General features: G+C 39.2%; 1 protein-coding gene across 2 annotated transcripts in view; it reads left to right on the top strand.

Annotated features, from left to right (window-relative positions):
- The first annotated feature begins 1,119 nt into the window (after window positions 1-1,119).
- DNMBP (dynamin binding protein) overlaps window positions 1,120-27,985 on the top strand; it is a 59,982-nt gene continuing 33,116 nt past the window's right edge. The window contains exons 1-5 of one of the 2 annotated variants that reach the window (XM_032225096.1): window positions 1,120-1,387; window positions 3,332-3,409; window positions 18,537-18,690; window positions 23,249-23,371; window positions 25,801-27,663. In XM_032225096.1, coding sequence (XP_032080987.1) covers window positions 18,546-18,690; window positions 23,249-23,371; window positions 25,801-27,663 — 2,131 coding nt within the window. In that variant the 5' untranslated portion in view covers window positions 1,120-1,387; window positions 3,332-3,409; window positions 18,537-18,545. The remainder of the gene's footprint in view (window positions 1,388-3,331; window positions 3,410-18,536; window positions 18,691-23,248; window positions 23,372-25,800; window positions 27,664-27,985) is intronic. The other variant, XM_032225095.1, reaches the window with a different exon arrangement.

Here is a 27,985-nt window from a genome sequence, read left to right as displayed (position 1 = left end):
TTGTTGGAAAGGAACTGCTCTCTCTGTTTTCTGAAAGAAAACAGGAAAGAAGCCATATTCATAAGCTGTTCCATAGCAAAGGACTGCAAAGATTGAATCCCTTGTCTCCCTCCGCTTTAACCTGTCACAGAAGATGGACTTTCACCCTCTGCTTTCAGAGTGGGCAAAATTGACAGGCAGACTTTGCCTGAATCAACCACAATGGACTTTTAACAGGTGATAACCAGCATCTTGAATTGGACCCAGAAGCCTACTGATAACCAGGGCAGTTCCTATTAGATTGGTTTTATTGGGCTGAACCACTTTGGACCAATTGCAGGCTGGCAGATGAATTCTGACTAGTTCTAGCTTCTGGGCCAAGACCTATAGAGTGAATTGCAATAATTCAAATATGAAATGGCAAGAGCAAGAATTACTGACGTCAGAACTTGCTGAGCCAAAAATGGTTGTAAATAGTGCCCCTGCAAGACTAAGAAAAGGCCCTGGCAGGAGCCATGAATCTAGAATCTAGAGTTTTTTCTTTAATAATATGGTATGCCATTTATATATGGCAGCTGAAATAATGACTCAATGCCTTTACTGTTCCCATGGCTACTTTTACTGCAGCAGCACTCCCATGCTGCCTATTTTTACACAGGGTGATTTCATACATCCCACTAAGCTATAATAAGGTGGCTTTGATTTTGATCTCTAAAAACCAACGTGGATCTTGGCCAATTCTTCATGCCACATTGGGTTTGATGTTTTCCCCCCCCAACAGCCGCTCTCTGTGCCAATCCTTTCTGATGTCCAGAAGTTTCAAAAGCAAGCTGAGAATGGAATGGGAAGGGGTGGGGGGAGAAATCTGCAGGTCAAAGAAAATAGTGTAGTCCAAATCAAAGGCCCCACTGGGAATGTTTTACTAGATTATTCTAGCCAGAGCTACATATCTCGACCCTCCGAGAATTATGCTTTTTCTGCGTGCCCAGTTGTTTTGAGAAATGTCGTGGAAATGATCAAAGGTGATATTAAAGGTTGATGCTAAGAGGAGGCCCTTGACCATGCACCCCGCGCCGCTAGACGGGAGTCCGGAGATTAATTTTCAGGGCTTTTGAGGACGTGCTGAGTTCCCTTCCTCCGCCTCTGGAACGAGCCTGGGTGGGTAGTCGGTTTTACCCGTTGCAATACGTCAACGTTAGACTTTGCCTCTGCCCGGCCAACTCGCGGCTGCGATCTGCCGCCTCCAACCCTGAGTACGCTCGGTGGCGGAAAGGGGGCGCTGGGAACGGCAAGCGGGCTGGAGAGAGGGCGGCGACTCGGGGTGGGCGAGGCTGAGCTCCGGCTGCTCCCGGGGGCCAAGCGACAGGGAGATCGGCTGGGCTGGAGCGGCCGAAGGACCGCGCAACAGGTAGGGGGTGCCGGGGACGGCGGAGGAGGAGGAGGAGGAGAAGGAAGGATTACCGCGAAGATATCCCTTTCCGCGTCCGGTCCCAGGTTTCTCTGGTGGTTTAGTTTCGCTCGCGTCCAAAAGGTTCTTCTGTGGAAACTCCTTCGATGGGGCCCCAACTCTCACTTCATGGCTTCTGCTGGTCCCATTTAGCGGTGCGATGCTGCTTCGGTCGCCTCAGTATTTCGTCTGCCGTGGGAGACCCCCCTCCATCTCCTCTCCCCTCCCCATCGCGTCCTGCAGGCTTCAGAGGACACGTTGACTCGCTTCCTGTACGATTCGTCCCCCACTAACACACACTCGTTCTCCGGACATCATATTTTCCCACAGTTCCCTGGTGTCAGTGCCCAACCTGGGAATCATCCCTCTGCCAGGAAGGGTGGGAATACGACTTTCTGCCACTTGGCTTTGGTCCCGTCGACTGGAGATTTTGCTTTGCTGCTCATCTTGTCACCCCTGCCGGTTACGGGAGCTACTTTAAGAATATAGTCTTAGAAGCAGCTTTTCCCTTTTCCTTCGTGTTGACAGGGTTTGTCAATGTCACTCGTTCCTTAGTTCAAGTGTTTCTCAACCTTGGCAACTTGGAAGATGTGTAGACTTCAACTCCCAGCATGCTAGCTGGGGAATTCTGGGAGCTGAAATCCAGGCATCTTCAATTTTGCCAAGATTGAGAAAGAGTGCTGTGTTGAAAGACACAGCCTACATCTGACATTCATTCTGCCTTTCCAAAGGTCCAGCATCACAATTATGATCATTGTAAATTGTGAGACAAGACTCAAAAGTTGTGTCATAGTTGCCTGCCTTTTCTGACGATTGAACTTGAAAATAAAAATCAGTGATCCTGCCATAGAATTATAATGTAACATGTTGAGCAATAACAAAACATTAGTGCAGAAAGGAATAGGTTATTGACTAAAGAAATGCTAGTTTTATCTGATATTACTAATATAATAATAGAGTGATAGACACAGATATATAATAGTGATATAATCACTATCATATGCCTTAGTTATAGATAACTCCAGGGTATGAATAAGATGAAAGAGCATAATATAATTATATGGTTCTTTTTAAAAGATACCTAGTTTCCTTAAAAAAATATGCTGCAACAAAAAGAAGGAAATTCTGCAAAAATTATTGCCATTAGAAATATGCCCTTGCTTGATTTTGGCTTGATACTTCATGTATTTTTTGTTTTGGTTTAATATCTCAAAAACTAGAATGTACTGAACTAAACTTTAAAAAAAAAAACACTTTCCCTTTCAGATAATAGCACACAGCTAACCTAGATTCATTCAGCATCTTCCCAGATCAGGGATACATTGAAGTATTTTGAACCATGTGGTTTCTCTCCCCATACTTCAGGATTTTTCAATACATGTCTTTTAAAATGATGTTGGGAGTTTAGATTTCAGTTCATATTTTGTAGGTTCAATGATCCAAGCCAGTGAATGTTCAGAAAGTTCTATAAATTATAACAATACAAGTTATAACAAAATACAAATATTGTCGTTTCTTAGTGACTTCGTGAGAAGTACTTAAGGCTTCCATTATCACGTTAAAGTGCCACCCACTCACCACTGAGTCAGTTGTAAACAATGCCAGCATACACTTTGCTACCCTTATTGTTTATTCCTGCCCTGATTCCCTCCAAAGTAATGGGAGATAGACTCTAATAAATTTTACAACTGAAGATGACTTAAACTTATTTCATTTGTGCTCTGAGGGATGAGATGAAGGCAATATTGCAAAGGCCAAGCATCGAAAAATGTTGCCAGGACATATTTATGATGTGAACATGACCTTAGATATCCATCTTCTTGAAATTGCATCACTTATTGTCAAATTCTTCGTCTGGATACACATATACTTTACAACAGCTCTCTTGGGCTGATTCCTTTACAGGTCTCACTTCTGTTTCTTGTGGTGCGGTCAGTTCTGGAGCAGCTTTTTTTTCCCCACACATTTGATTTTCAAACTCAGGTATGAATGTGCCAGAGGATGGCACTTTAATCAGTTTTTATCATCTTCAGTTAAGCCAATTCCTTCACATACTATATGATAAATTGCATCCTGTGATAACAAGTATTTAATGGTGAATATGCCGCTGGGTAAGCCTGCTTGCTTGGAAGTGTACATATGAGGGAAAGGGTGTGGTGGGAACAGTAATAAGATTGCAAGGAGGCCAAAATGCCAGCGGGTGCCGAAGGCCCCACCAATCAGCCCTACAAATGCTAAGCATTGGGCTTTTGCATGTGTATGCCACATGTTAAGTTATGACTTGTAATTTCCATGTAGAAATTTGTTGCACAGGGAACTGATTATGATTGGCCTAAGTTTTTCACTTTCTCTAATGCTTTTCTGTTGCTATTCAAAGCAATTCCTTTGCAAATTTTGGGAAAACTTGTAAAGAGTTCCTAGAACTGAGTTGTTGTTTATTTAGTATTTCTGAATTTATGCTTCCCAGGGCTAACTGTGGCATATAGGGTAACAAAAAAGGGAATTACATTTTCTTCAACTTATATTTTGTAGACAGGAGCCTCTCTGAGGTTATAACTAGGAACAAATATCTCCACAGAGTTTTGTTAAGCATATTTTCTAGAACAATGTTGTGCCTGCTGATTGCTTGTATGTTTGAATGGTGTCTCTGGCACCATTTTAAAGGACATCTCTCAATGTTTGCCCCCTTTATCTCTGGACTTTTAACAAATAGTGTAATTTTGTATACAGTATATTCATATATTTAATTTAAACAGCGTATTATAATAATACATGATCCTTTTTTCTTTTTTTGAAGAAAAATAGAAGGTTTCTGTTTTTTGAGGGATTTTTCCCCCTCTTTTTTTCAGATGCTAAGGTTGTTGAGTAATCTTGACAACTTTCTATTATCTCCTGTATTGGAGGCAGGGTGTTTCTCTAATTACCTAGGGGTTAATACAGCAGGACATTTCTTATATATATGCTTGCTTGCTTGCCTGCTCTGCCTCTAGTATCTTTGTTTTTAAGTTTGCATCCTTGCCTTACAGTACAAGAAATAGATCCAGTTGTATAGATCTAAGTATCCAGGAAGAAGAAATATGTATCTGATGCTTCACTTTCATAACCCATGAAACCTTTGACTTTGGCAACTCAATAATTTATATATATATATAGTCACAACCCCTGGTATGCCCCAATTATGGGAGGAAGCTAACTGCTTCCATTATCTGTCAATCGGCTCGTCACAAGAGACCATCACGACAGAAATCCAATATTTTTACTATTGCCTTTGTTACACATTTGAGTTGTATTTGTGCTGATAAATAAATAAAGGGAGACTAGTATACTGGCTTCAGCTGATAAGGAGGAGGACCTGTGGCTTAATGGTTAAGACGTCTGCCTATGATGCAATACAGCACAGGTTCGAATCCCAGTAAGGGTATGGCTAGCTGATGAGAGCTAAATAGCTTGAAATAGATCTATACTAGTCTCCCTTTATTTATTTATCAGCACAAATACAATATATATATATATATATATATATATATATATATATATATATATATATGTATGTATGTATGTATGTATGTATGTATGTATGTATGTATGTATGTATGTATGTATGTATATATAATTTTCTTTCTTTCTTTCTTTCTTTCTTTCTTTCTTTCTTTCTCCCTGGCTCAGCAGATAAGGAGAGGAACTCTGTGGCTTAATAGTTAACACATCTGTCTAAGATGCAATACAGCACAGGTTCCAATCCTTTCTCCCTGGCTCAGCAGATAAGGAGAGGAACTCTGTGGCTTAATAGTTAACACATCTGTCTAAGATGCAATACAGCACAGGTACCAATCCCAGTAAGGGTATGGCTAGCTGATGAGAGCTAAATAGCTTGAAATAGATCTATACCTTTCTCCCTGGCTCAGCTGATAAGGAGAGGAACTCTGTGGCTTAATGGTTAACACATCTGTCTAAGATGCAATACAGCACAGGTTCCAATCCCAGTAAGGGTATGGCTAGCTGATGAGAGCTAAATAGCTTGAAATAGATCTATACCTTTCTCCCTGGCTCAGCTGATAAGGAGAGGAACTCTGTGGCTTAATGGTTAACACATCTGTCTAAGATGCAATACAGCACAGGTTCCAATCCCAGTAAGGGTATGGCTAGCTGATGAGAGCTAAATAGCTTGAAATAGATCTATACCTTTCTCCCTGGCTCAGCTGATAAGGAGAGGAACTCTGTGGCTTAATGGTTAACACATCTGTCTAAGATGCAATACAGCACAGGTTCCAATCCCAGTAAGGGTATGGCTAGCTGATGAGAGCTAAATAGCTTGAAATAGATCTATACCTTTCTCCCTGGCTCAGCTGATAAGGAGAGGAACTCTGTGGCTTAATGGTTAACACATCTGCCTAAGATGCAATACAGCACAGGTTCCAATCCCAGTAAGGGTATGGCTAGCTGATGAGAGCTAAATAGCTTGAAATAGATCTATACTAGTCTCCCTTTATTTATTTATCAGCACAAATAAAAAAAAAACCACACAAATATAACAAAGGCAACAGTAAAAAAAAAATGTTGGGTTTCTGTCGTGATGGACTCTTGTGACGAGCCAAATGACAGATGATGGAAGCAGTTAGCTTCCTCCCATAATTGGGGCTTACCAGGGGTTGTAAAAATTATATATATATATATATATATATATATATATATATATATATATATATATATATATATATATATATATATATATATATATATATATAACCAACATAAACAAAACAACACGTATAAAAAACTTTCCTCAATTTCGTCAAGCATGTTGTTTGGTTACAAACTTTTGTGCATCAGTTTTTACAATTAAAAATAAGATCACTGGTTATCAATCAAACATAACAAAATACATCATTATCATTGAGCATTATGTGTTCAAGTTACTGCTAATATTAATCATCCATAGAGTATACAATACTTACAGTGTGGCATATTCAACTCCAGAAATAGTTTCCCATTGCTAATCCAAGTAGTTATTGAACATTTCAATTCATATATGTATCAATTATTCATTACATCATCAATAGTCCATTTAACATATAAAAATCTTTCCAGTATAACATGGTCAATACTTACAATTATACATAGGCTTCAAATCATCCCATTCTTATACATTGAGTACATTATTGTCCTTTGACTCACCATCATTTGTTTGGTTCAAAGTTATGACGGCCTTGGAAAAAGTGACTTGCAACCTCTATTATTGCTTATGACTGTCATATCACCCTTCCCCTGTGGTCATGTGATCGTAATTCACATGTTTTGCAACCAGTTCATATTTACGACTAGTTGCAGCATCCTGCAGTCATATAATCATGATTTGTGATCCTTTTTTTTTTTTTGCTGCTTTGTGGCAACAAGCAGCAAAAAAAACACCCAGTGGGAAAACTTTAATTTCTTTAACAACTGCGTGATATGTTTAATAACTGTGGCAGTTAGCTCAACAACCATCATAAGATATTGTTGTAAAACCGGATCTGATTTATTTTAACAACCACAACAACTTTCATTGGCAATTCCATCCCTATTGTGGTCATAAGTTGAGGAATACTAGTATTATGATTCCTAAGAGAAAACTACTTTTGTTTCTCCAAATGAGAGTTGTTTTGGGATGCCCTGATGGAGATCAAGCACCTCTCTAACTGTTAGTTTTTCTTTTTTTTTAATTTTTATTTTATCAATTTCATATATACATTCACAATTATATGATCTCATAACTGTTATTAATAATATGTATTTATAACAATTTTTTCCCTACAGTTGACAATATACTTGAAGATTGCTTTCTTACCATCCCATAGATCCATCTTATCTTACAACGGTCCTACTTCTTCTTCCCTCCCACCCTCTTTCCTTCCCTCGTTTCTTCTCTTCTACTCTCCTTCCTAACAGAGTAAAATGAAGTGGACTCAACCAGATGTTGCAACCGTCATAAATATGAGTTAGTAGCAAAGGATCTGAATTCTTATCACATAAGCATGGAGATGCTACAACAGTTTCTGCACCTCAAACTTTTTAAATATGGAAATTAATGTCATGGCTGAAAAAACTCTTTCTGTGGTATTGCAAGATGCTCTGTGCACCCTGTTCCATAAATACACACATCTAACCATTATCAAATATAGAATACTGAGTATAACTTTGGCGTGTTGGTAGATTAAACTGTTCCTCCTCAGCATCAATTCCAGATGTTTGAGCTACAATTTCCTTTAGCCCTAGCCAGACTAATTGATGGTCAGGGTAATGGACATTCCCTACTTCAGAGTTCTCTAGATGCATTGGAGTTCAGTTGCCAGCTGTTTGGAAGGCATATACAAAACATATTTTTGGCTCATATAAGGAATAGTGTTATTCATATTTGGGTCAGTAATGCAGCAAATCCCAGGTGTTTTACACCTTTGCTGAAAATACATAAGGAGTTGTGATAATGGTTTTTGGATTTGTGTGTGCAAATGGCTCATACACTTTAGGGAAATTTGCTGTACAATACAATGCAATAGCAGAGTTGGAAGGGACCTTGGAGGTCTTCTTGTCCAACCCCCTGCCTAGGCAGGAAACCCTATACATTTCAGACAGATGTCTATCCAACATATTCTTAAAGACTTCCAGTATTGGGGCATTCACAACTTCTGGAGGCAAGCCATTCCACTGATTAATTGATCTAACTGTCAGGAAATTTCTCCTCAGTTCTAAGTTGCTTCTCTCCTTGATTAGTTTCCACCCATTGCTTCTTGTTCTACACTCAGGTGCCTTGGAGAATAGTTTGACTCCCTCTTCTCTGTGGCAGCTCCTGAGATATTGGAACACTGACATCACCCCTAATCCTTCTTTTCATTAAATTAGACATATCCAGTTCCTGCAACCGTTCTTCATATGTTTTAGTCTCCAGTCCCCTAACCATCTTTGTTGCTCTTCTCTGCACTCTTTCTAGAGTCTCCACATCTTTTTTACATCGTGGCGACCAAAACTGAATGCAGTATTCCAAGTGTGGCCTTACCAAGGCATTATAAAGTGGTATTAACACTTCACGTGATCTTGATTCTATCCCTGTGTTTATGTAGCCTAGAACTCTTTTGGCTTTGTTGACCATTCTTAGTTATTTATTTCATTTATGTTTAATATCATGGCAAGTTTTTCTTGTCCATCATTCTGTATTTATCCTAACATAATGCTGTTTTCCAAATGCGGAACACATGAAAGAAAAATTGAGAGCTTATCACAACACAATTGGGAGATAGTTTATAGATGCAGTATCTAACTAGGAAGTCACAGTTTTGTTTCTGTCTCTCATAGTGCTTAAATTCTGAATGCACATATACACATATATGAAACTATGTACATGTACTGATTCATTGAAGAAGATATGGATCATTTGTCTAGGAAAATAAGTGATTAGACCTTTCGTTAAAACCTTAATTGGTCTAATCCCTGCACATGTTGCCCACTATGTTATCTCTGCTTGGGGGGGGGGGGGTAATAATCAAACAGCTATTATAGCTCTGGAAATGTTGCTAGAACATGCATGAATTTATATTCCAGCTATAATTTGAACAAAAGATTGCCTTATTAGCATGACTGAAGAATAATATTTTTCTGGGGATGGATTGGTTCTTCTGGACATGCCAACTCTGTTTATTATTGCATATTAATAAGTAGTTAGTCAATTCCCTGGCAAATTAGGTTCTTTTTAATAATTGTCTTGTGCTTGTCAATTTTAATGTTTGATAAGCATCCTCATTATCTGGGAATCAGGTTTGCCAGTCATATGGTTAATTCAGCTTGCATTCAGTTTGAGTAGGAGCCTACAATACATATTTTTTCCAATTTGGAAGGGCTGATTCAAGTGACAAGGATGGGGACATTGTTAGGCATACACACCCACATTCCTTCTATAATGTTAAACTTCACAAAAGCTGATCAAAGTTGCAGAGACCTATAACATTATAGTATTTCCGTATACTTAAGAAGAATATTGTAAGGGGACTGGAGCAAGAGTCAGAGAAGGTTATTCTGTGACTAGGGCAAGTTTCTTAAGTGGGAAAGGGATAAAGGACTTATTTTCTATTATATGCTTTCCTGGTATATTCACCTGTTAAACTGATGCAGCCAATCCCTAATTGCAGAATAAGAATTATGGGAGGTTTGGTGTTAGCTAATAGTGGTTAAGTCCAAAAGCTATCTAATATTGCCTTTGCTGTTGTCCAGCTCACAACTGTGGGGAAAAAAAGATCCTTCTCTATATTTCCATAGGTCTTGGAAAAACAAAACCTACCTTTCCCCCTTAAAAGATCTGCTAAGGTGCGTGGAGGCAATGATGCTGGGGTTGCTTACACAAACTTTATAGAGCTGCATTGTTTCAAAGATGACTCCCAGGCCTCAGAGGCAAAGAAAAAAACCCGACTCAGTTCGTGTATTAACTGATGTTATATGATTCCAGAGGTCTGAAACTGGTTCAAAATGGGTATTGAATTTGTGTGGAAATGCTCATAAACTTTGAAATCTAAGGGTTGGTAACATTTGTAGAACCCTTTCTCAATTTGGTCCTTTACCAATGTGTTTTATTTATTTTCATTTATTTGTTAGAGTTATATCCTGTTTTTTCTTTTGGGAGCTGTTACGGTAAGTAACTTATAAAAGGAAAATCTCTTCATTTTATCCTTGCGATAGCAAGTCTTAGAGATAGGCTGGATCGAGAGTGACTGGATCAAATAAATGTTTACCACTAAGATGGAGTTTGTCAGGTGCCTTGTGTTATTTTCAAAGATGGTTGCGGCACTTTTGGCAGAAGAAATGGAAGCACTGCAAAGGATAATCTAAACCTGTGGTGAGGGTTTTTGATTAGTATTGCTGAGGGAACCATGGAAAATTAAATTCAATGAAGGGCTATCAGGGTCTTCTGAAGACCAGAGTAATCTAGTCATCTTGCATATATAATAAACCTCTCTGAACCTATACAGCAGAAGGATGATAAGGATTCTTCTACTATTTCTTCATTTGTGGATGTCCCTGAAATAAGAGGGGAGGAGTACTGGCAGGGATTTAAAGTTGATGACTCAGCTGTAGGCCAAGGCTTGGGTACATAATATGCTTCCCCACCTCCTCTCCCCTGGATTGCCTTTCCCTGCAGCACACTGGCCTGTTATACTTGGACTGAATATTGCTGGTCAAAAGAAGGAAGCTGGAGGCAAGAAATCTGGGAACAGTTTGCTGTTTAGGATAGAAGGCTGGGTTCTCTAATGAGGCAGCCGGATGAAGCTGAGAGATTGTTTCCTCCCTCTAGGCGGTAGTTTGGAAGAAAGATTGGCAAGCAGATGTTCCTGAGGAGACAACAATCTGTTGATGTTTTATCGTGGAATAAGCTACGGTTTTTGGAGCCAGCCTACCAAACATAACGGAGGGCTGGCTGCAGAAGACAATCTATTCAATGAAAAGGATCCCAAGGCTTAACCCTCTTGTAACTCGCCAATATAGGAAAATATACAATATAGGAAAAGTTATAGTAAGCACATATTGTTCTACTTTTTGTATGTATCTATTTATGTAATTAATATAAGATATGGAACTCTTTGAACAATCTTTTAAATTGCATTTTCTATGTTACAGTAGCTAGAGGGTCCTTATAAGTTATAATCATCATTTTTTGCTCATTATTGCTCATTATTCTTATGCAGCTGATTGAATCTTTTTCTTAGCAAAGTCATCATAGTGCAGGGTTTTTTTAAATACTTTAGACATGACAGGTTGACTGCTGTCAAAATAGTAAAAGTAATACTGGATTCTGTGATGAATGTTATAGTTTGGATTCTTGCATAAAGATGGAGTTTGCACAATGGTCACTCTATAATTCTAAGCTGCAAGGCCAACTTGACTTGTATTATTATATCTTTGGAAGGCAGTAGCTTCTGTGCTAGATTATCAATATTTATGAGTTGGGACACTTCCAAATCTATTTGAGCCTTCTTAATACAATACAATACAATACAATACAATACAATACAATACAATACAATACAATAGCAGAGTTGGAAGGGACCTTGGAGGTCTTCTAGTCCAACCCCCTGCTAGGCAGGAAACCCTATACCATTTCAGACAAATGGCTATCGAACATCTTCTTAAAGACTTCCAGTGTTGGGGCATTCACAACTTCTGGAGGCAATTTCTGTTCCACTGCTTAATTGTTCTAACTGTCAGGAAATTTCTCTTCAGTTCTAAGTTGCTTCTCTCCTTGATTAGTTTCCACCCATTGCTTCTTGTTCTACACTCAGGTGCCTTGGAGAATAGTTTGACTCCCTCTTCTTTGTGGAAACCCCTGAGATATTGGAACACTGCTATCATGTCTCCCCTAGTCCTTCTTTCTCTTAAACTAGACATACCCATTCAGATTTAATACTCTTCATTGGCTTTGTAATTCATGTAATTCAAGGTTATTAGATTATTTGCAGCTCTCTATCAGTGACTGAGTATTCTATAAGGTTGGGATATAAATAAATAAATAAAAATAAATAAACAAATAAAATTTTGCCATACATTTTAGTCATATTTTCATCATTAGCTTGTCCATATTGTCACTGTGAATTTGCACCTCTTTCAGTGCTTTTATACTTGCAGGGTAATTGCAATTGTTGCACTCCATTCTGGCTCTTTCACACAAAGAGTAAAAAAAAAAAAGCTGAATGAATTGTTAACTTTCAGCTCAAAGCTTCTCCAATAATCCAGCTCTTTCTGACTGACTGTAAAGTGTTAGAAGTAGCATGTGGTTGCCTGTGAATGACATTATGCCAGTTATGTGCAGGGATTAAGTATCTGGGGTGCAAAGGCAGAATAGCTCAGGAACCAAAGAATGCCAATAATGCCAGAGGTCAGAAAGATGGCCAGGTAGGCAGGGAGAAATATGATGTTCAGTGTGTTAGATGACAATGCCAGAGATAGTTTCTATTTAACCCGGCTCTCCTAAAAGACCTTAAAAGTGATATCAAGTATTTTACAATTGGAAGAATATTCCACACGATCTTTAAAGAAAGAAGCAGTGTTGTAATCTAGGCTAAAATTCTGCAGCTGGTAGTCATTTGGGCAGTTCAAGGTCAGTAGAATGCTGCCAGATGTATTTTCCTCTCATTGCTATACACTTTGACTGGGAAATCAATTCTTAATCTGCAGCTCCTTTCATCTTGGAATCTCTAAAACAGGGTTCTCCAAAATGAGACATGCAGTTTTAACCCCCAAGGATCATGGGACTATCCAAGGGAGTCAATATTATTGTTAATAGAATTAGCTAAGGGAAATGTCTATTGAGATTCTCAGTCATCCAGGTCATGGTTGTCCCAATGCTCAAGGGGCAACTGGAGTTAATAAGTTAATGTTTCTTAAATTATTTTCATATAATAAATGTTTGGCAGTCAATAGACTATCTGGAACCTCATGAAAGGGTTGATGAGTTGAAGAGTTTGGGAACCTCTGCTTTATATTCCTCATGCTAGCTGCTTCCTTTCTACCAGAAATATAGAGTCCCTAAGCTCTTCAACTAAGATGGACGGACGGACAGACAGACAGACAGACAGACAGACAAATACCAACCTTTCTTTTATCCTTGTAATAATTATACATTTGTAATCCTCATGGGTTTTTAATTCATGGATTACTGGAAAAAATTAAAAATAGTTGGTTATATATTGCTTCATATACCAAAGCATTCCAAGGCAGTTTATAATAAAAACATAATCAATGAATACATTAGATAATATTAAACAATGTAAGAACAATATTCAATAAAACATACTCTTGTGTAAAATCAGGAAGGGAAAAAGAACATTTTAAAAATACATAACTTTCATATGAGGCCTTGGTGGAGTTCTCAACAGGTGCCAAAAATATCCTCTAATGCAAGGGTTTTCAAACTTTTTCAGGCCACAGAATCAGTGTGTTTTTTTTAAGGGGCGGGAGGGAATTCCTGATGAAAAACAAAGCTCTAGTGATAGAAAGTTGGTTACATTCAAGTGAATCCTTTCTCCCTTATTGTTTTATTGAGTTATTTTGGAACATTCTGTGAAACATCATTTGATCAACTCTAGTCTGATGGCTGCTTCCTGAATTTGAGGGATGAGCATTTCAAAGTTTGGACAAGACCTGTTACCTAATGACATTGAACAGCCCTTGTAGCATGATCTTCAGTAACCAACCATAATGGAAAAAAAGCATTTAATCAGAATCTTGGTCCTAAGATATTAAAACCAAATCTTTGAATCATTGCAGATGCTTCAGTACAGTTAGGGGTGCCCTGGGCACAAGCAGACTCCCCATTCAGTAACTTCTCCACTCTATTCTGTGGCTTTCCCGATCAAGAGCAAGGATGGTCCTATACAGACTGTATTACAATTATCTCAACATAAGCTTATTTGATACACAAACCTGAACTTGCCTTCTCTGTGTTGTGGTCTTAATAGTCATGTATGTATGGAGAGGGCTGATTCATTGTGTCTCACAAAGAGGCAAAATGCATCATCTCAAGATCTCTTATGGCTGTGATTTCTTTTTGTTTCTAAATATATCTATTGAATTTCGCTGCAATTTTTCATATATATCAGCAGCTGTTTTATTGGATGAAGTTACCTCTTAAAGTTACTGAGTTTGGAAGTATTTATTTGATGCAATCCAATCCAGAAAATCATAAGAAAAGATTTGTTTTATATGCTGCATGTTGCAGCTGGGATCATAGTTGAAAGACAACTGGTAACATTGTTCTCCATCTATCAGCAGTATAAAAGCTGGGAATTGCCAAGGCAGCATTTCTGAAAAAGGCAAGCTTCACATTGTTGCCATGTCGAAACCCATGCCTGATAATAAAGCATTGCCATCAAAACAGTATATTGTTCTCTGCAGTCCCTCATTCAAACTTCCTCCTGTTTTGTGGGTTTTGATACACACTTGTATCAATACACATCCAGTTATTTCTTTGAGGAACTACACAGCCAGAGTTCCACATGTGCAAATGGACACTTCTCAGGCACGGCACATGTTTATCTCCTGGTTGGAAGTAGGGGACATATAACTTATTTATGGTCTGAGAGGAAGCAAGCGTGGCATCTAATGAAAACGTGCTTTGTCCCTCTTGATTTCTAATGCTGAAGGCACAGGAATGTGTGAAATTCCCACGTAAGTCTCATGGTACACAGCAAAGGCATACAGTCTGTATCTTTGGCACTCATACAGTCCACAGCTCTCCCTCCTTTGTAAAGACTCTTTGGAGACCCTTCTACCCAACATTGGTAATGTGCTTTCCTGCCACAGAGGAAAAAATATATACAAAAATGATAAACTCCAAAATTGGGTTAAAGCAGTAAAAGAGAAAGATCTCCCCCCTCCAAAAAAAAAAAAACCCACCCCAAGAAAAATAACCCTAAAACCCATGTAATGCAGCCTATTAATACCAAAACATTGTCCATTCCCTTCTTTTTCACTATTTAAATGAAGTTACAATGACTAGGATAAAGCTGGTAGAATAGAACCACCAACTTTCCAGAAGCATCAGGAGAAAGCATCAGGAGAAGGACTAGAGTAAAACTCTTCATATTAGTGGAATGAATGTTATAATTCCAATCAAGTTAGGTAAAGAGATAAGAACAAAATTATTGGAAAGCTAGAAAAAGTTTGATAGCCAGATCAGCTTTTTCTTTCTTTGTGTCTATTCTCACCAATACTCACTCTTGTGCGTCAGGGAAGTTCTAAACCTCCGTGCTTGCTTGCCCTTCTTTCTTGCATGTCATCTGTTTCCTTCCTAAAAGCTCTGTTATTTTTGAATTTGGGGAAATGTCTATTGAGCTGGAGCTCACAGTAAAAAAAAAACAACCACAATACCTGACTGTATGAACATTTGGAAATTTCCTACATATTGCACATATGACCAGACACTAGAAAAAAACATTTCATTTGAAGAAATGCATTCTTTAACCTGGGAGTGAGCCAGAGAAAGGCATGTCAAACAAATGAGCCTCTTCACAATGGCTTCACCTTTAGACTGGTTTGGTAATGGGAGAGGCAGACATTCAGATAGGCAGAACCCAGTCCTTTGAGGGGAAACAATATGAAATAAATTACATTACAGTTTATTGCAATATAAGAATCCAATAACTATTTGCTTGGGTCACTCTGTATGCATATCACACCCACTTTTCAATACAAGAATGTCTTTCGTTCCACCCATATAGATTATGTTTGAACCCTACCCATACATTTTTAACCATATGAAGTCCTAATAGTGCTGTAATTTCTGGACCTAGTGCTCTCTTGAATTTAGTTTTCTCTAATCTGAAGCCTTTCAATGGGTGTTGAATTTCATTTCAGGGGTGTTGAATTACATTCCCATAATCCTCAGCCATATGGCCCACACATTCAATTTGATTCATATTTTGCAGTGCTGCCATTTTTAAAAAAATATGGTTTATTGAAAAAGTGTCAGTGGTTGGGCTCACACAGTGTACTACATTAAATCATGGCTTAGTTCAAGGATGCAATCCCTGAACCTTTTTGCTTGGCTCCTGCAACTTCTTTTGATTATTGGGGGGGGGAGGGGGAGGGGGGAGGGAGGGAGGGGCACAAAGACAAAAAAATATTGTACTTCGATGTTTTAATGATTGACAAATGATGAAATACTTGTGTTTTAAAAGAAATAAAACCTTTGAATCACAAAAAAAGAAAAAAAAAGAAAATCTAAAGTGTGGATTTTCCACCATCTTTCACCACAATTGTTGTGCAACCTCTCCACATACCTTTACTCCCCTAGAAAGAAAGATTTGAAAATCTGATCAAAAGCCCATGGGGAGGGGGATGAAAACTTGGTCCTACCCAGTTTGAACAATTTCTTTATGCACTCTTAATTCTCAGAAGGCAACTTCTTTCTGGCTTAGAATTGTGTGTGAATTAGGAACAATTTATGAAAGGGATGACTTCCACAGACTGCTTCCTCCCCTAGTGGTTTCATGTCAACTTTCCCCCATGACCTTTTTATGCATAAAACACAAGATTGCTTGGAACTAGGCAGAACAGTTTATCCATAGACATGCTAATCTACCATGGGGCTCATCAGTCTGTCTAACTAATGACATTACCAATGAGATTTAGACCTAAATTGGTCAGTAATGTATTGTGAGCTGACCAGGATTTAGGTTGCAGTTGTATGTTAAATATTTTCAGAAGTCTTCCAATCTTCACTCTCAAAATATTTTGGCTACAACTGCTATTTTTTTCAGAGTTGCTGATCATGAGGCAATTTTAGTCTAACATCCAGAACTCTAGAAAAGGCTGGGTCTAGGAGAAGGTAGGGGTTGTGCCACATTACTCATGTACATGTAACTATTTCCTGCCTTATGCCAGAACAGTACTTCTCCAGTTAATAGACTACTGTTAATTTATGGTATATCAATCTTACATAACTTTAACTACAGATGGTAGAGTTTGAATCTCAGATTTATCTCATCCAAAACAGATATTCTGCTAGTGAACTTAGTAGAACTTCTCCCTGTCCTTGGATGTACTTGACTGATATAGAGTATTCTATGAAATTCATCCAAGTTCAAAGTGAAACAGGAAAGGGCTAGGAGGAAGAGCTGATTGAAAATAATAATATCTGAAAGCAAGCTAGGGAACAGAGGAGGTCAGGAGGCCAGGAGGCAGATGACATCAGGAGGAAGTAAAAAGCAGAAAATAAGGCCAGGATGATAAAGAGCAACATCTTATATGAAGACTTTTGTAGAAAATAGAAGTGAGCAACTAAGAGAGGGACAATAGTTTGTGGGAAAAGATAGATGAAATGTATTTATCTTTTATTTATTTGACTTAGTTGCTGAATGGTATTTACTAGCTTACCAAATCCCTCATGCTGGTGTACATCACATAGACTTGAGATGTAACAAAGATACTTTACAACTGTAAAACTATAGACCCAGTATGATAGTGTTGTCCTTTAGCTACTATCAGGAATGTATGCTGAAATAAATTGTATGATTGGACTTGAGAGTGCCTCAAGAGCTGGCAAGTGGTGCTGCCCTGATAGTTTTAATGCAAGACAATTAAAGGCAGCAATTGGTGGATTCCTCTGGCTGCATTTCCTTTCCTTCTTAGCCTCACCTGCCATTAGGAAAAACAACTGCCCATTGCTGTTCTTAATGCAAGGTGGATTGAATTTGAGTAACAGAGAGCAAGTGCCTGGGATAGAGGCTTTAACTGTTTTTCAAATTGCTAAATGACTGGCTGTCAGTACAGAGAATTTCTGGATGGTTAACCTGCCCTCAGGCTACAGTATTTCTTGGGTTTTTTACTGACTACATTTTGATGATGAAATTTGTGGGATTTGTTTAATGTTAAAAAGTGAGATATAAATGTAAAACAAAGGAATAAAATGGGCTCATTAGATCAAATTTATAATACATAAGTTGTTATTTCGGTTAACTGAATGGATGTTCCCCAAATTAGAATGGAAGGTTTTAAAGACTTTTTTTATAGAAAATGGGATGAGATTGTTTGTTTGTTTGTTTAGTTATCAGTCAAAGTTATTGGCCACTCACCTTATCACAGTTTAACTCTGGGGGACTTACAATATTAAAAATAGAACTATATAAATAGAATGCTACAAAACAGTAAAAATACAAAATATAAAATATGATATCTAAAAGATGGGGAGAAGGGAATTGATGTGAAATGAAGAGGTTTGTTTATTTGTATTTTAAGAGGTGGTAATAAGTTGTTACAGATGTTTATACTTTCTGGGAGAATAATGGGGAGATTTCTTTCCTTTTAATTTTTTTTCTTTCATTTTTGCACTTCTTTCTTTTTTGTATTATCCATACATTGTAATCTTTAATAAAATTGTTATAAAAAATAAAAATAGTTAGAAAGGCATTGTTGCGCTATGATTAGTGAGATGTGGAAATACGTTTTCCACAAAAGAGTAGCTGGCACAAGTCTTTGCATGATTTCTGGAACGAGCTGATATTCTTGCGTTTGTGCAACCTGTTATTTGCCTTTTTCAATTTGTAACATATTGACATTGCTGTCCTAATCTGGATTTTGTATCTCTTTATTGCAGGTTCCAAAGATGGAGACAGGCTCCCTGGTGCGGGCTGTCTTTGATTTCTGCCCCAGCGTATCTGAGGAGCTGCCACTGTTTGTGGGAGACATCATTGAAGTGCTGGCAATCATAGATGAGTTCTGGCTGTTTGGGAAGAAGGAAGGAGTCACAGGTATGTCTAAAAGGTCTTTGGGTCAGTTCATGAAGTTGGTTGCGTCAGAACCCAAAGATGCTTTTCAAAAGCAGCTGGGCTTCCTTTCTTTCTTCTTGACAATGTTTTACTTCTCGTCCAAGAAACTTACTCAGTTCTGACTGAATGATGGGGTATGGAAGGATTTGTGTTCTTTGCAGTCAAGGGATATAAATCCTTCCATTTCCCATCATTCAGTCAGACCCGAAGAAGTTCTTGGATGAGAATGAAACATTTTCAACAACAACAACCACCAAAATCCAGTTGCCTTTTGACCTGGATGACTGAGAATCTCCAGAAATGGTTGGGGTAGAAGTCCAAGAGGAGCTGAACAAGTAAAGCTACGTAAAGAGAAGAAAATTTCACCCTAAATAAAGATTTTAAAACTCTTAAACCTTTCTCTATTTCTACTATTTAGCAGTTGAAAGATCAAAAACTCTATGATGAAAAGCTAGAAAAAGATGTGATTGGATGCATAAAAGCACCACCCAAATGCCCTTTCTGCCTGGCGGTTAGTGGTAACTTTTCCTATGGTTTTGGAACTGGAACTGAACTTCCAGTCAAGGAAAAGATTATTTTCTGCCTTTAAAAGTGTCACATGGTTAGACCTCTGCAACCAGCAATGCAACACAGTCCCATTCTGGTATGCCTGAAAGGTATGATGCAAAATTTATGCTGAGTATTTTTGGTTCCAGGACAAGAGGAAAGCTCAGCAAATGACTATATGGATGAGTCCATGGTCTCTGTGGAGCTGTTCAGGAGACATTTTTATCCCCTTCCTCCCCCTTTTTTGAAGGGACGTTTTTGGTTTCTTTAACTAATACTTTTTAGTATTTTTGTAAATGTTTGGACTCCCACACACTTCCTGATACCTCTTTGTTGTACTGTTTGGTCTTGCAATTAGAGAAATGAGATAGCTATTAATATATCTGAAGCTTGCTTCTCTTTTTCTTTTTATAATTCTTTGTTTTCTTAACCAGTCAAATGGAATATAATTCTCAATATACTCAGTATAAAGTAATAGAATAACAGGGTTGGAAGGGACCTTGGAGGTCTTCTAGTCCAATCCACTGCTTAGTCAGGAAATCCTACACCACTTCAGACAAATAGTTACCCAATATCTTCTTAAAAACTTCCAGTGTTGGAGCATTCACAACTTCTGGAGGCAAGTTGATCCACTGATTAATTGTTCTGTTAGAAAATTTCTCCTAAGTTGCTTCTCTCCTTGATTAGCTTCCACCCATTGCTTCTTGTTCTACCCTCAGGTGCTTTGGAGAATAGCTTGACTCCCTGTTCTTCGTGGCAGCTCCTGAGATATTGGAATACTGCTATCATGTCTCCCCTTGTCCTTCTTTTCATTAAAGTAGACATAACCAGTTCCTGCAACTGTTCTTCATATTTTTAAGCCTCCAGTTTCCTAATCATCTTGTGGCTTTTCTCTGCACTCTTTCTAGAATCTCAACATCTTATGGGATCAGTGTAGCCATAATATCCTGAACAATTTGGGATAGTTTTTAGGGCAGTGCCTGCTTTAAAAATTAGCAAAATGACCTGAGACTTCCGACTTGATAAAAGCACATTATCTCTCTATTTTTCATTGAAACTGCCCTTTTTTCTCTGCAAACCTGAAAGAAAATTATAATACTCTTGGTCAGATTTATCTTATAGGATCATTAAAGGGCATGGCTACTTATAAAGGTGAGGTATGAATTCTATCAGAAGTTTAAAATATATACATATATTTCTAATAAAGGAGAATATTTGTAGCTCAGAATTGAAATGTGGGGTCCTTGATGCTCTCTGAGCTTGCTTGTTTGCATGGAGACGTTTCAGTAACCTAACTATGTAATATCATCAATGCACTAGATCCCACATATATTTCTGTTAGACCTTGCAGTAACCTTCCTCAAATGTGTTGTTGCTATCTGTTATAGTAACTGAGGTCAGGAGGTTGAGGAAGGCTGCCTGAGGCAATGCTCAGACATGAATTTTCATTTGTACTGATCAATGAAACTATTTGTAGCTCAGAGTTGAAACTTAGATGTACACACATTGTGAGCAGCGTCAGTAAGCAAGCAATAGTGCAACCTAGTAATGGTAAATGAGAATATTTGTAGCTTAGGGTTGAAATGCGGGGTTCTTGGTGCTCTCTGAGCTTGCTTGTTTTCTTGCAGACATTTCATTACCCAAACTAGGTAACACCAGCAGTGCTGGTGAAGTTATCTAGTTTGGGTAATGAAATGACTGCAAGAAAACAACCAGGCTCAAAGAGTACCAAAGCCTCCTCATCTTCATTTGTAGTATATTCCAAATTGTATATAGTAAAATATTTGACTTGCCCATTTAAGCTTCTTTTTAAACCTACCCTGCTATTAACTCCATGAAATAGGGAGCATGTACACAGATTCAGGAACAATACTCATTAATGCATGCATATATTTAACCTATATAAGAATTCTGAAATGTCAACATCCTTTTTGAGCTTTTTTTCTTTTAATGTCAATATTCCTCTTAGGCCCCAAGAACCAAGAAAGATAAGGCGTTACTTCTGAATAGTTTCCTTTATTGTTCTTCACTTATAGACACAATCTTCCCAGACTGTACATTGTGATGCAAGCTTATTGTATTTTCATCATGATGTTACAAGAAAAGAAGTTAGTAACAGAGTTGTCCTTGTGACACCACAAGACATATTTTATTAATTTGATCACAGCTTGCTACAGATGACTCTGGTTTATTGCTTTCAAAATATGGAAGAATCGAATTATGGAAATTAATCCTTAAATATGGAGATAATCCTAAAATGATGATGATGCATTGTTTTGATTTTTGATGTATAACAATTGTTTTATTATAAAATTTAAATTATAAAAATTATTTACAAAAAGATGGGCGTGAACAAGTATTTATGTTATGAAACAGCAATTCACAACAAATGTTATTGTTCAAAAACTTAATACTGGAAAAGTAGGACAGAACAAAAAAATGTGAAACTTTCTGCCAACAATGATTATTCCCCGTGTGTGTGTGTGTGTGTGTGTATGTGTCCGTGTCCGTGTCCGTGTCCATGTCCATATGTCTGAAAGAGAGAAAGAGAAAAGAGAACAAATGAAAAAAAGTTGAACAAGTGCTGATTATTAAATAGAAGAGTAACATATGCCTATCACATTAATTTGCTGAAATAAACTGTGCTCATAAGAAGGCCATTTTGGAAAAGCTTTCTCATCTCAAGTAGTTAGCAACTTGAGAACATAAGAAAAAAAATTTGAAACAACCAGGAGAGGGAGCCATTCCCAACTCTCTGCATTCATTGATTAATCAATCTTGCGGCACATCACAGAACCAAAAATTAAGATCCATCTTAACTTCTCCACTAAAAGATAGGGAGAATTAACCATCAACTGAACCACTTGATTTAATACATATATTCCAGAACCTGTTTTTAAATGTATTGGAACTAAGACAATCATTAGAGATATTGACAAGTACAGCATCATAGTTGATGTCCTGGTAGTCCCATATCTAGACAGAAAATATTAATCTTCTTCATGGACAAAAATTCTAGATGCACTTATTATCTAGATGAATAGTGGCAATCATATATCCAGTAAAAAGAACAACCTGATATGGATGGAGGGAAGAGATTGTCCCATAAAAAGGAAAAGCAACGTATCTCTCTTGTGTGACAACCATTCCTTTGATTCTAGAAGAAAGTGCGTAGAATTTTCTGTAAGAATATTAGTAATAAAATCCTTTGTTTAGTTATATTTTAATCATTCCATGGCTCATTTTGGTCATCTTGTTTTATGCCAGACTGGGTCTGACTTATGAATTTGATTCCCACCTTGTTGAAAGATGCTGGGAAATAGTTCCATCATGAAGGATGGATTAAATATAAGCAAAATAAAACCATACTAAACATTTCTGAATTGTCATCAGTTACAAATACTTGTTATTCTAAGAAAAAAGAGGCTTTATGTAGAAACTCACTTGGTGGTTCTGTGGAATTTTCTATTTCAATTAAGAAATTTTATTTTTCCTTAAGGGTACAATTGTGATAGTAGTCAATACTAAGTAAGGTGTACCAATGACCTGGTAAACCATAACACATTTCCCTTACATTTGCACATTGTTGATGTTACCAATGGCAGTTATCATACTTTATCAATTCTCATGTAGCAAAACTCAATTCACGTTTGCGGTTTCCAACAATGTACACCGCAGAATTTCTTTAACTTAGCAAGTGTATATTAAATGAGGAAGACAGTGTACAAATCCCTCAATTTTATGGAATTGACAACAGAATAGTTAGCACTAAAGACAGCTTATTACACTGCCACACTCCCCACCACATTTTCAGTGTGAAAGGCTGGGAGAATCCTAATGAAAAGGATGGCAGCAGGAGAAAACTTTGTGGTGCATTTATGCCATGGTGAAGAATGACATAGATGTCAAGGGAAAAGAACCATGACTATACTTTCCACTATTTAGATGTGTTTCCTGTTCTATTGAAAATTCTCTTTGTCCTTATCCATTTTAGGCCAGTTCCCCAGCAGCTTTGTAGAACCTGTGGATGTTCCTGTTATGAAGCAAGGAGAGAAGCTGTTTGTTTGTATCAGCAACTTTACTTCCCAAGAGCCTGGCAGCCTTGCCCTGCAGAGAGGTACTGGCGATTTCCATGCATTCCTTACTTGGGCGAAAGAGTTCCTTAATGCTCTGCTCTCCTGTAGATCTCTGTCAGTCCATCAAAAGGGATTCTCTTCTGTGTCCTTCCTCCATTACAGTTCTAATCATAGCGGTCCAGGGATTTCTGCTTCTGTACCTTGGTAGTCTTGCTATATTTGGAACAGAAGCCTGATCATCTCTACAGTCACTAGGATAGCTGCCATTTTCCAGCACATTTAGTCTAGCGATTAAGGCAGTAAGGTAGAAATTAGGAGACTGCGAATTCGAGTACTGCATGAAAGCCAGCTGGGTGACTTTGGGCTTGTCACTCTCTCTCTGTCCAACCCACCTCGCAGAGTTGTTGTTGTGGAGAAATAGGAGGAGAAGGGAGTATTGGATTTGTTTGCCACCTTGAGTTATTCATAAAAATAATAAAGGCGGAATAAATATAAATAAATACATATAATTGTTGTTCAAATGCCATTGAGAGCAATCTTTGTGACTGGCTGCTTTGAGTTGAAATCTTACGTTGGACTACAGATAGTTCTCAACTTACAGCCGTTTGTTTAGTGACAATCCAAAGTTACAGCAGCGCTAAAAAAAGTGACTTGCAACCAGTCCTCGCACTTAACAGCTGTTGCAGCATCTCTATGGTCATGTGACCAGAATTTGGTCTCTTGGCAACCAGCACATGGTTATGATGCCTTCAGCATCCCAGGGTCATGGGATCACCATTTGCAACCTTTCCAGATGGCTTCCAACAAGTAAAATCCATGGGAAAAGCCAGATTTGCTTAACAATTGTCTGATTCACTTAACTGCAGTGATTTGCTAAACAACCATGGCCAAAAAAGGGTCAAAATCCACTCACTTAACAACCATCTTGCTAAGTAAAAGAAATTCTGTTCCCAATTTTAGTTGAGGACTTCCTATACAAGGAAAGGTGAAGAGGGAATGTCTGCGCCATTTTTTTAATGACCTCTCGCAAGAGTAGGTTGAGGGTAATCGTGGCTCTTCTTGACCCCTTGGCAGCTTTCAGTACCATCAACCATGGTGTCCTTTTGTGTCGTCCTCAGGAGCTGAGAGAGGGGGACAGTTTTGTGATGGTTCACCTCCTTCCTTCGGGACTTGTCCCAATTGGTGTTGATAAGAAGCAAGACATACAGGCTGCAGCTCCTGCTTTGTAGAGTGTTGCAGGGCTCAGTCTCTGCTCTGCTGGGTGAGATCATCGGTCACCACCGAACGATGTATCATCAGTATTCGGATGATACCCAGCTGTAAATCTCTATTCCAGATGAAATAAACAATGCTAAGCAGGGATGCCATTACTACTGGTTCTACCACCATTACTACCTGAAAAGCTTTGCGCTCTGCATGCATGCACATTTGCACTTAAAATGGTCTGTGCATGCACACAACATTTAAAAAGGAATAAAAATTACATTTTTTCAATGAAGATTGTTCTGCGCATGTGCAGAACAGAAAATCAAGATGGCACTGCTGAGGAAAGAACCGGTATGGTCACATGTCCCCCGGAGTTACTACCTATTTGGCCGAACCAGACCAATGGGTAGGAACCCACCTCTAATGTTATGGATACCCTTCCATGGTGCTTGGAGGTCTGGATGGGGAACAACAGACTTCAACTGAAGACTGCTAAGGCTGAGTGGCTAGCAATAGCAATAGCAATAGCAGTAGACTTATATACCGCTTCATAGGCCTTTCAGGCCTCTCTAAGCGGTTTACAGAGAGTCAGCATATTGCCCCCAACAATCCGGGTCCTCATTTCACCCACCTCGGAAGGATGGAAGGCTGAGTCAACCCTGAGCCGGTGAGATTTGAACCGCTGACCTGCTGATCTAGCAGTAGCCTGCAGTGCTGCATTTAACCACTGCGCCACCTTGGCTCTATGGCCAAGGTGCATTTAACCACTGCGCCACCTTGGCTCCCGTGGCTGTATGTAGGAGGCTCCCCTATATGTGGGGTTTATCATTTTTAGTCTTGGATGGGGATTGCCCCACCCCAGACAGACCCATCTCCTAATATGCAGATCCTCTTGGATTCATGACCCTTGCTTGAGGACAAGGTGGCAGTCACAGTCACGGTGAAGAGGTTTTTGCTCAACTTCCTATTTTGCGCTAGTTATGCCCTTCCCTGGATCAAATAACCTTTCTTTCTGTCATTCATGCCCTGGTCATCTCACATACAGACTACTACAATGCACTTTATATGGGGCTACCCTTGAAGAGGATCTGGGAATGTAAAATGTGGAGACACAAGCAGTTTTGGGTGCCTCTATGGTAGCACCTTGGCTATGTGAAATGCATTGGGCGTCAGTTTACTTCTGTGAGCAAATCAAGATGTTGACTGGTTGATGTAGAAATTTGATAAATAAAATGAAATTAAAATGTGTTCCTTATCCCTGCAGGAGACCTGGTGATTTTGAATGATTCTATAGCATCTCCTTGGCTGAAAGGCCGGAGCAGCTGGGGAACCAGTGGCTTCTTTCCATCATCCTGTGTTCAAGAGCTCAGCGTTTCAGGTTTTGGTCCCCGATTCATACATGGTTCAACACTGGAAATGCCATCCTATGCTCTGGGTCAGGCCCGAGCACTGATGAGCCTTTCAGCCCAGATGAAGGAGGAACTTGATTTCCGGGAAGGGGATGTGATTATCATTGTTGGAATTCCAGAACCTGGATGGTTTGAAGGGGAGATTCAAGGTCGCCGAGGCATCTTCCCAGAGGGCTTTGTGGAGCTTTTGGGTCCCCTAAAATCCAACAATAACCCAGATGACCAAACTTCATCAGAGATTCCAAAGATAAATGGAATGAAAGATACCTATTCCCAGGAAGAGGAGAAGCCGTGGAGTGATGAGGTGGCATTGCCAGGACTTTACGGGATTGCCCTCTATCAGTTCCAAGCCCTGGAATCAGAAGAACTAGACTTTGAGGTGGGGGAACGGATCCGAATTCTGGAAGTTCTAGAAGATGGTTGGCTAGAGGGTGAACTTCGAGGAAAACGTGGCATCTTTCCTCACCGGTTTGTGAGGTTGGAAGAGAACTGCCTACAGCCTAGAAAGCAATGGAAATCTGGATATTTGCCAAAGGGGGTGGATTCTGTAACAGCCAGTCTTCACAAAGCAGGTTCCCCTGGAGAGGAGCCTGGATGGAGTTCAGACTATACTGAGGAAAAGACTTGTCAACTTCCTTTGATGCACAGGAATTCTTTGCACTCGGAAGTAAAACAGAACCAAATACCAAATCACCAGAAGGAAAATTGCCTTGGCTCTGTTCCTTTAGAAGTGCCAGGCACATCCTCCATAGATTCTGATAAAACTGTCAATGGAGTTTCTTCCATGCCTCATTCTCCACTTCAGGTAAAAACCCAACACTATGACCATTCGGATAAATCAGAGCCCATTCAAACCCCCAAAACTTCATGGGACCGTTTGAAGGGCTGCAAACGCTCAGAGCAGGATGGAGAGGCTCATAGTCTGATCCACCAGAGCATTCTTTGTGAGGACTTAGTTGTTTGCATGGAGGGTCAGCAGCAGAAACCTAAATCTCATTCTTCCAGCTTCAGTAGAACACAGGAGAGCTTGGACATTTGGCCTGCCTGTCAAGGTACTCAGAATGAACTCCCTCAAGGTGTGGTCCATGGGGAGATCTGTGGGGACCTTGACTCAAAACTGACAGAGCAGCTGGCTCAGTTTGAACAGAGCCTGACAAATCCTATAGGCCATGGTGGCCATGACACTTTTGAGCAGGATAATGTTGCTCGGCATTTTTCCATTCTGGATTTCAATTGTGAGAGAGATATTGTATGTGGTACAGTAGAGAATACTTTGCAGAGAAGAAAAGTGCTACGTCCACCCCCACCTCGACCTGGTATTCCTGTCTCTGCCTCACCACATGTGCCAATAAGGTTTGGCCCCAGCACTGCACCTGTCTCACAGAGTATTCCACCTTCCATGCGGCCCTCCAGGCCAGCACCACTTCCACCTCCAGAGAGCCAAAGGAAAAGCCCAGCCGCAGTTAAGCAGCAGCTGGGGAGCAGAGAGAGACAAGGGAACACTGTTGAGTCCGGAAGAACATCTCCATGTCCTTTCTTATTGAATCGTATTCAGGAATTAGAGCAAGAACTTGATTTTTATAGGAAGACTCACGCAGAGCTCAGTGCAACACTGGAACAGCCACAGGATGAGGCTGGGCGAGATGAGACGTTAGAGAACGTGGACCTCTGTGACTGTAAAATATCATCCCTGTCCCTGGAGCTGCAGGAGCTGAAGGGTGAGTACTGTCAGTCTCGGTGAGGGTGGGTAGAGAGGACAGACCCTACCCCACATCTACCTTTTTTTGCATAGGTGGAATTGAAAAAGGAGAAAATAATATATGTAGTTCAGGGTTGAAATTTTGAGTCCTTGATATTCTCTTGAGCTTGGCTGTTTGCTTGCTGACATTTCATTACCGAAACAGGTAACATTAACTGTATGGTTAAATGTCTACAACCAAACCTAGATGTCTATGGAGATTCTCAGTCATCCAGGTCACAGTTGTCGCAAAGATGTTTTTTTCAAGCGGCAACTGGACTTTCTGGTTTTTCTTTGAAGAC

Source organism: Thamnophis elegans, chromosome 10 (assembly GCF_009769535.1).
Source record: "Thamnophis elegans isolate rThaEle1 chromosome 10, rThaEle1.pri, whole genome shotgun sequence".
NCBI lineage: Eukaryota > Metazoa > Chordata > Lepidosauria > Squamata > Colubridae > Thamnophis > Thamnophis elegans.
The sequence above is the reverse complement of the archived record's forward strand: the minus strand, read 5'-3'. Positions and strand labels throughout refer to the sequence as shown.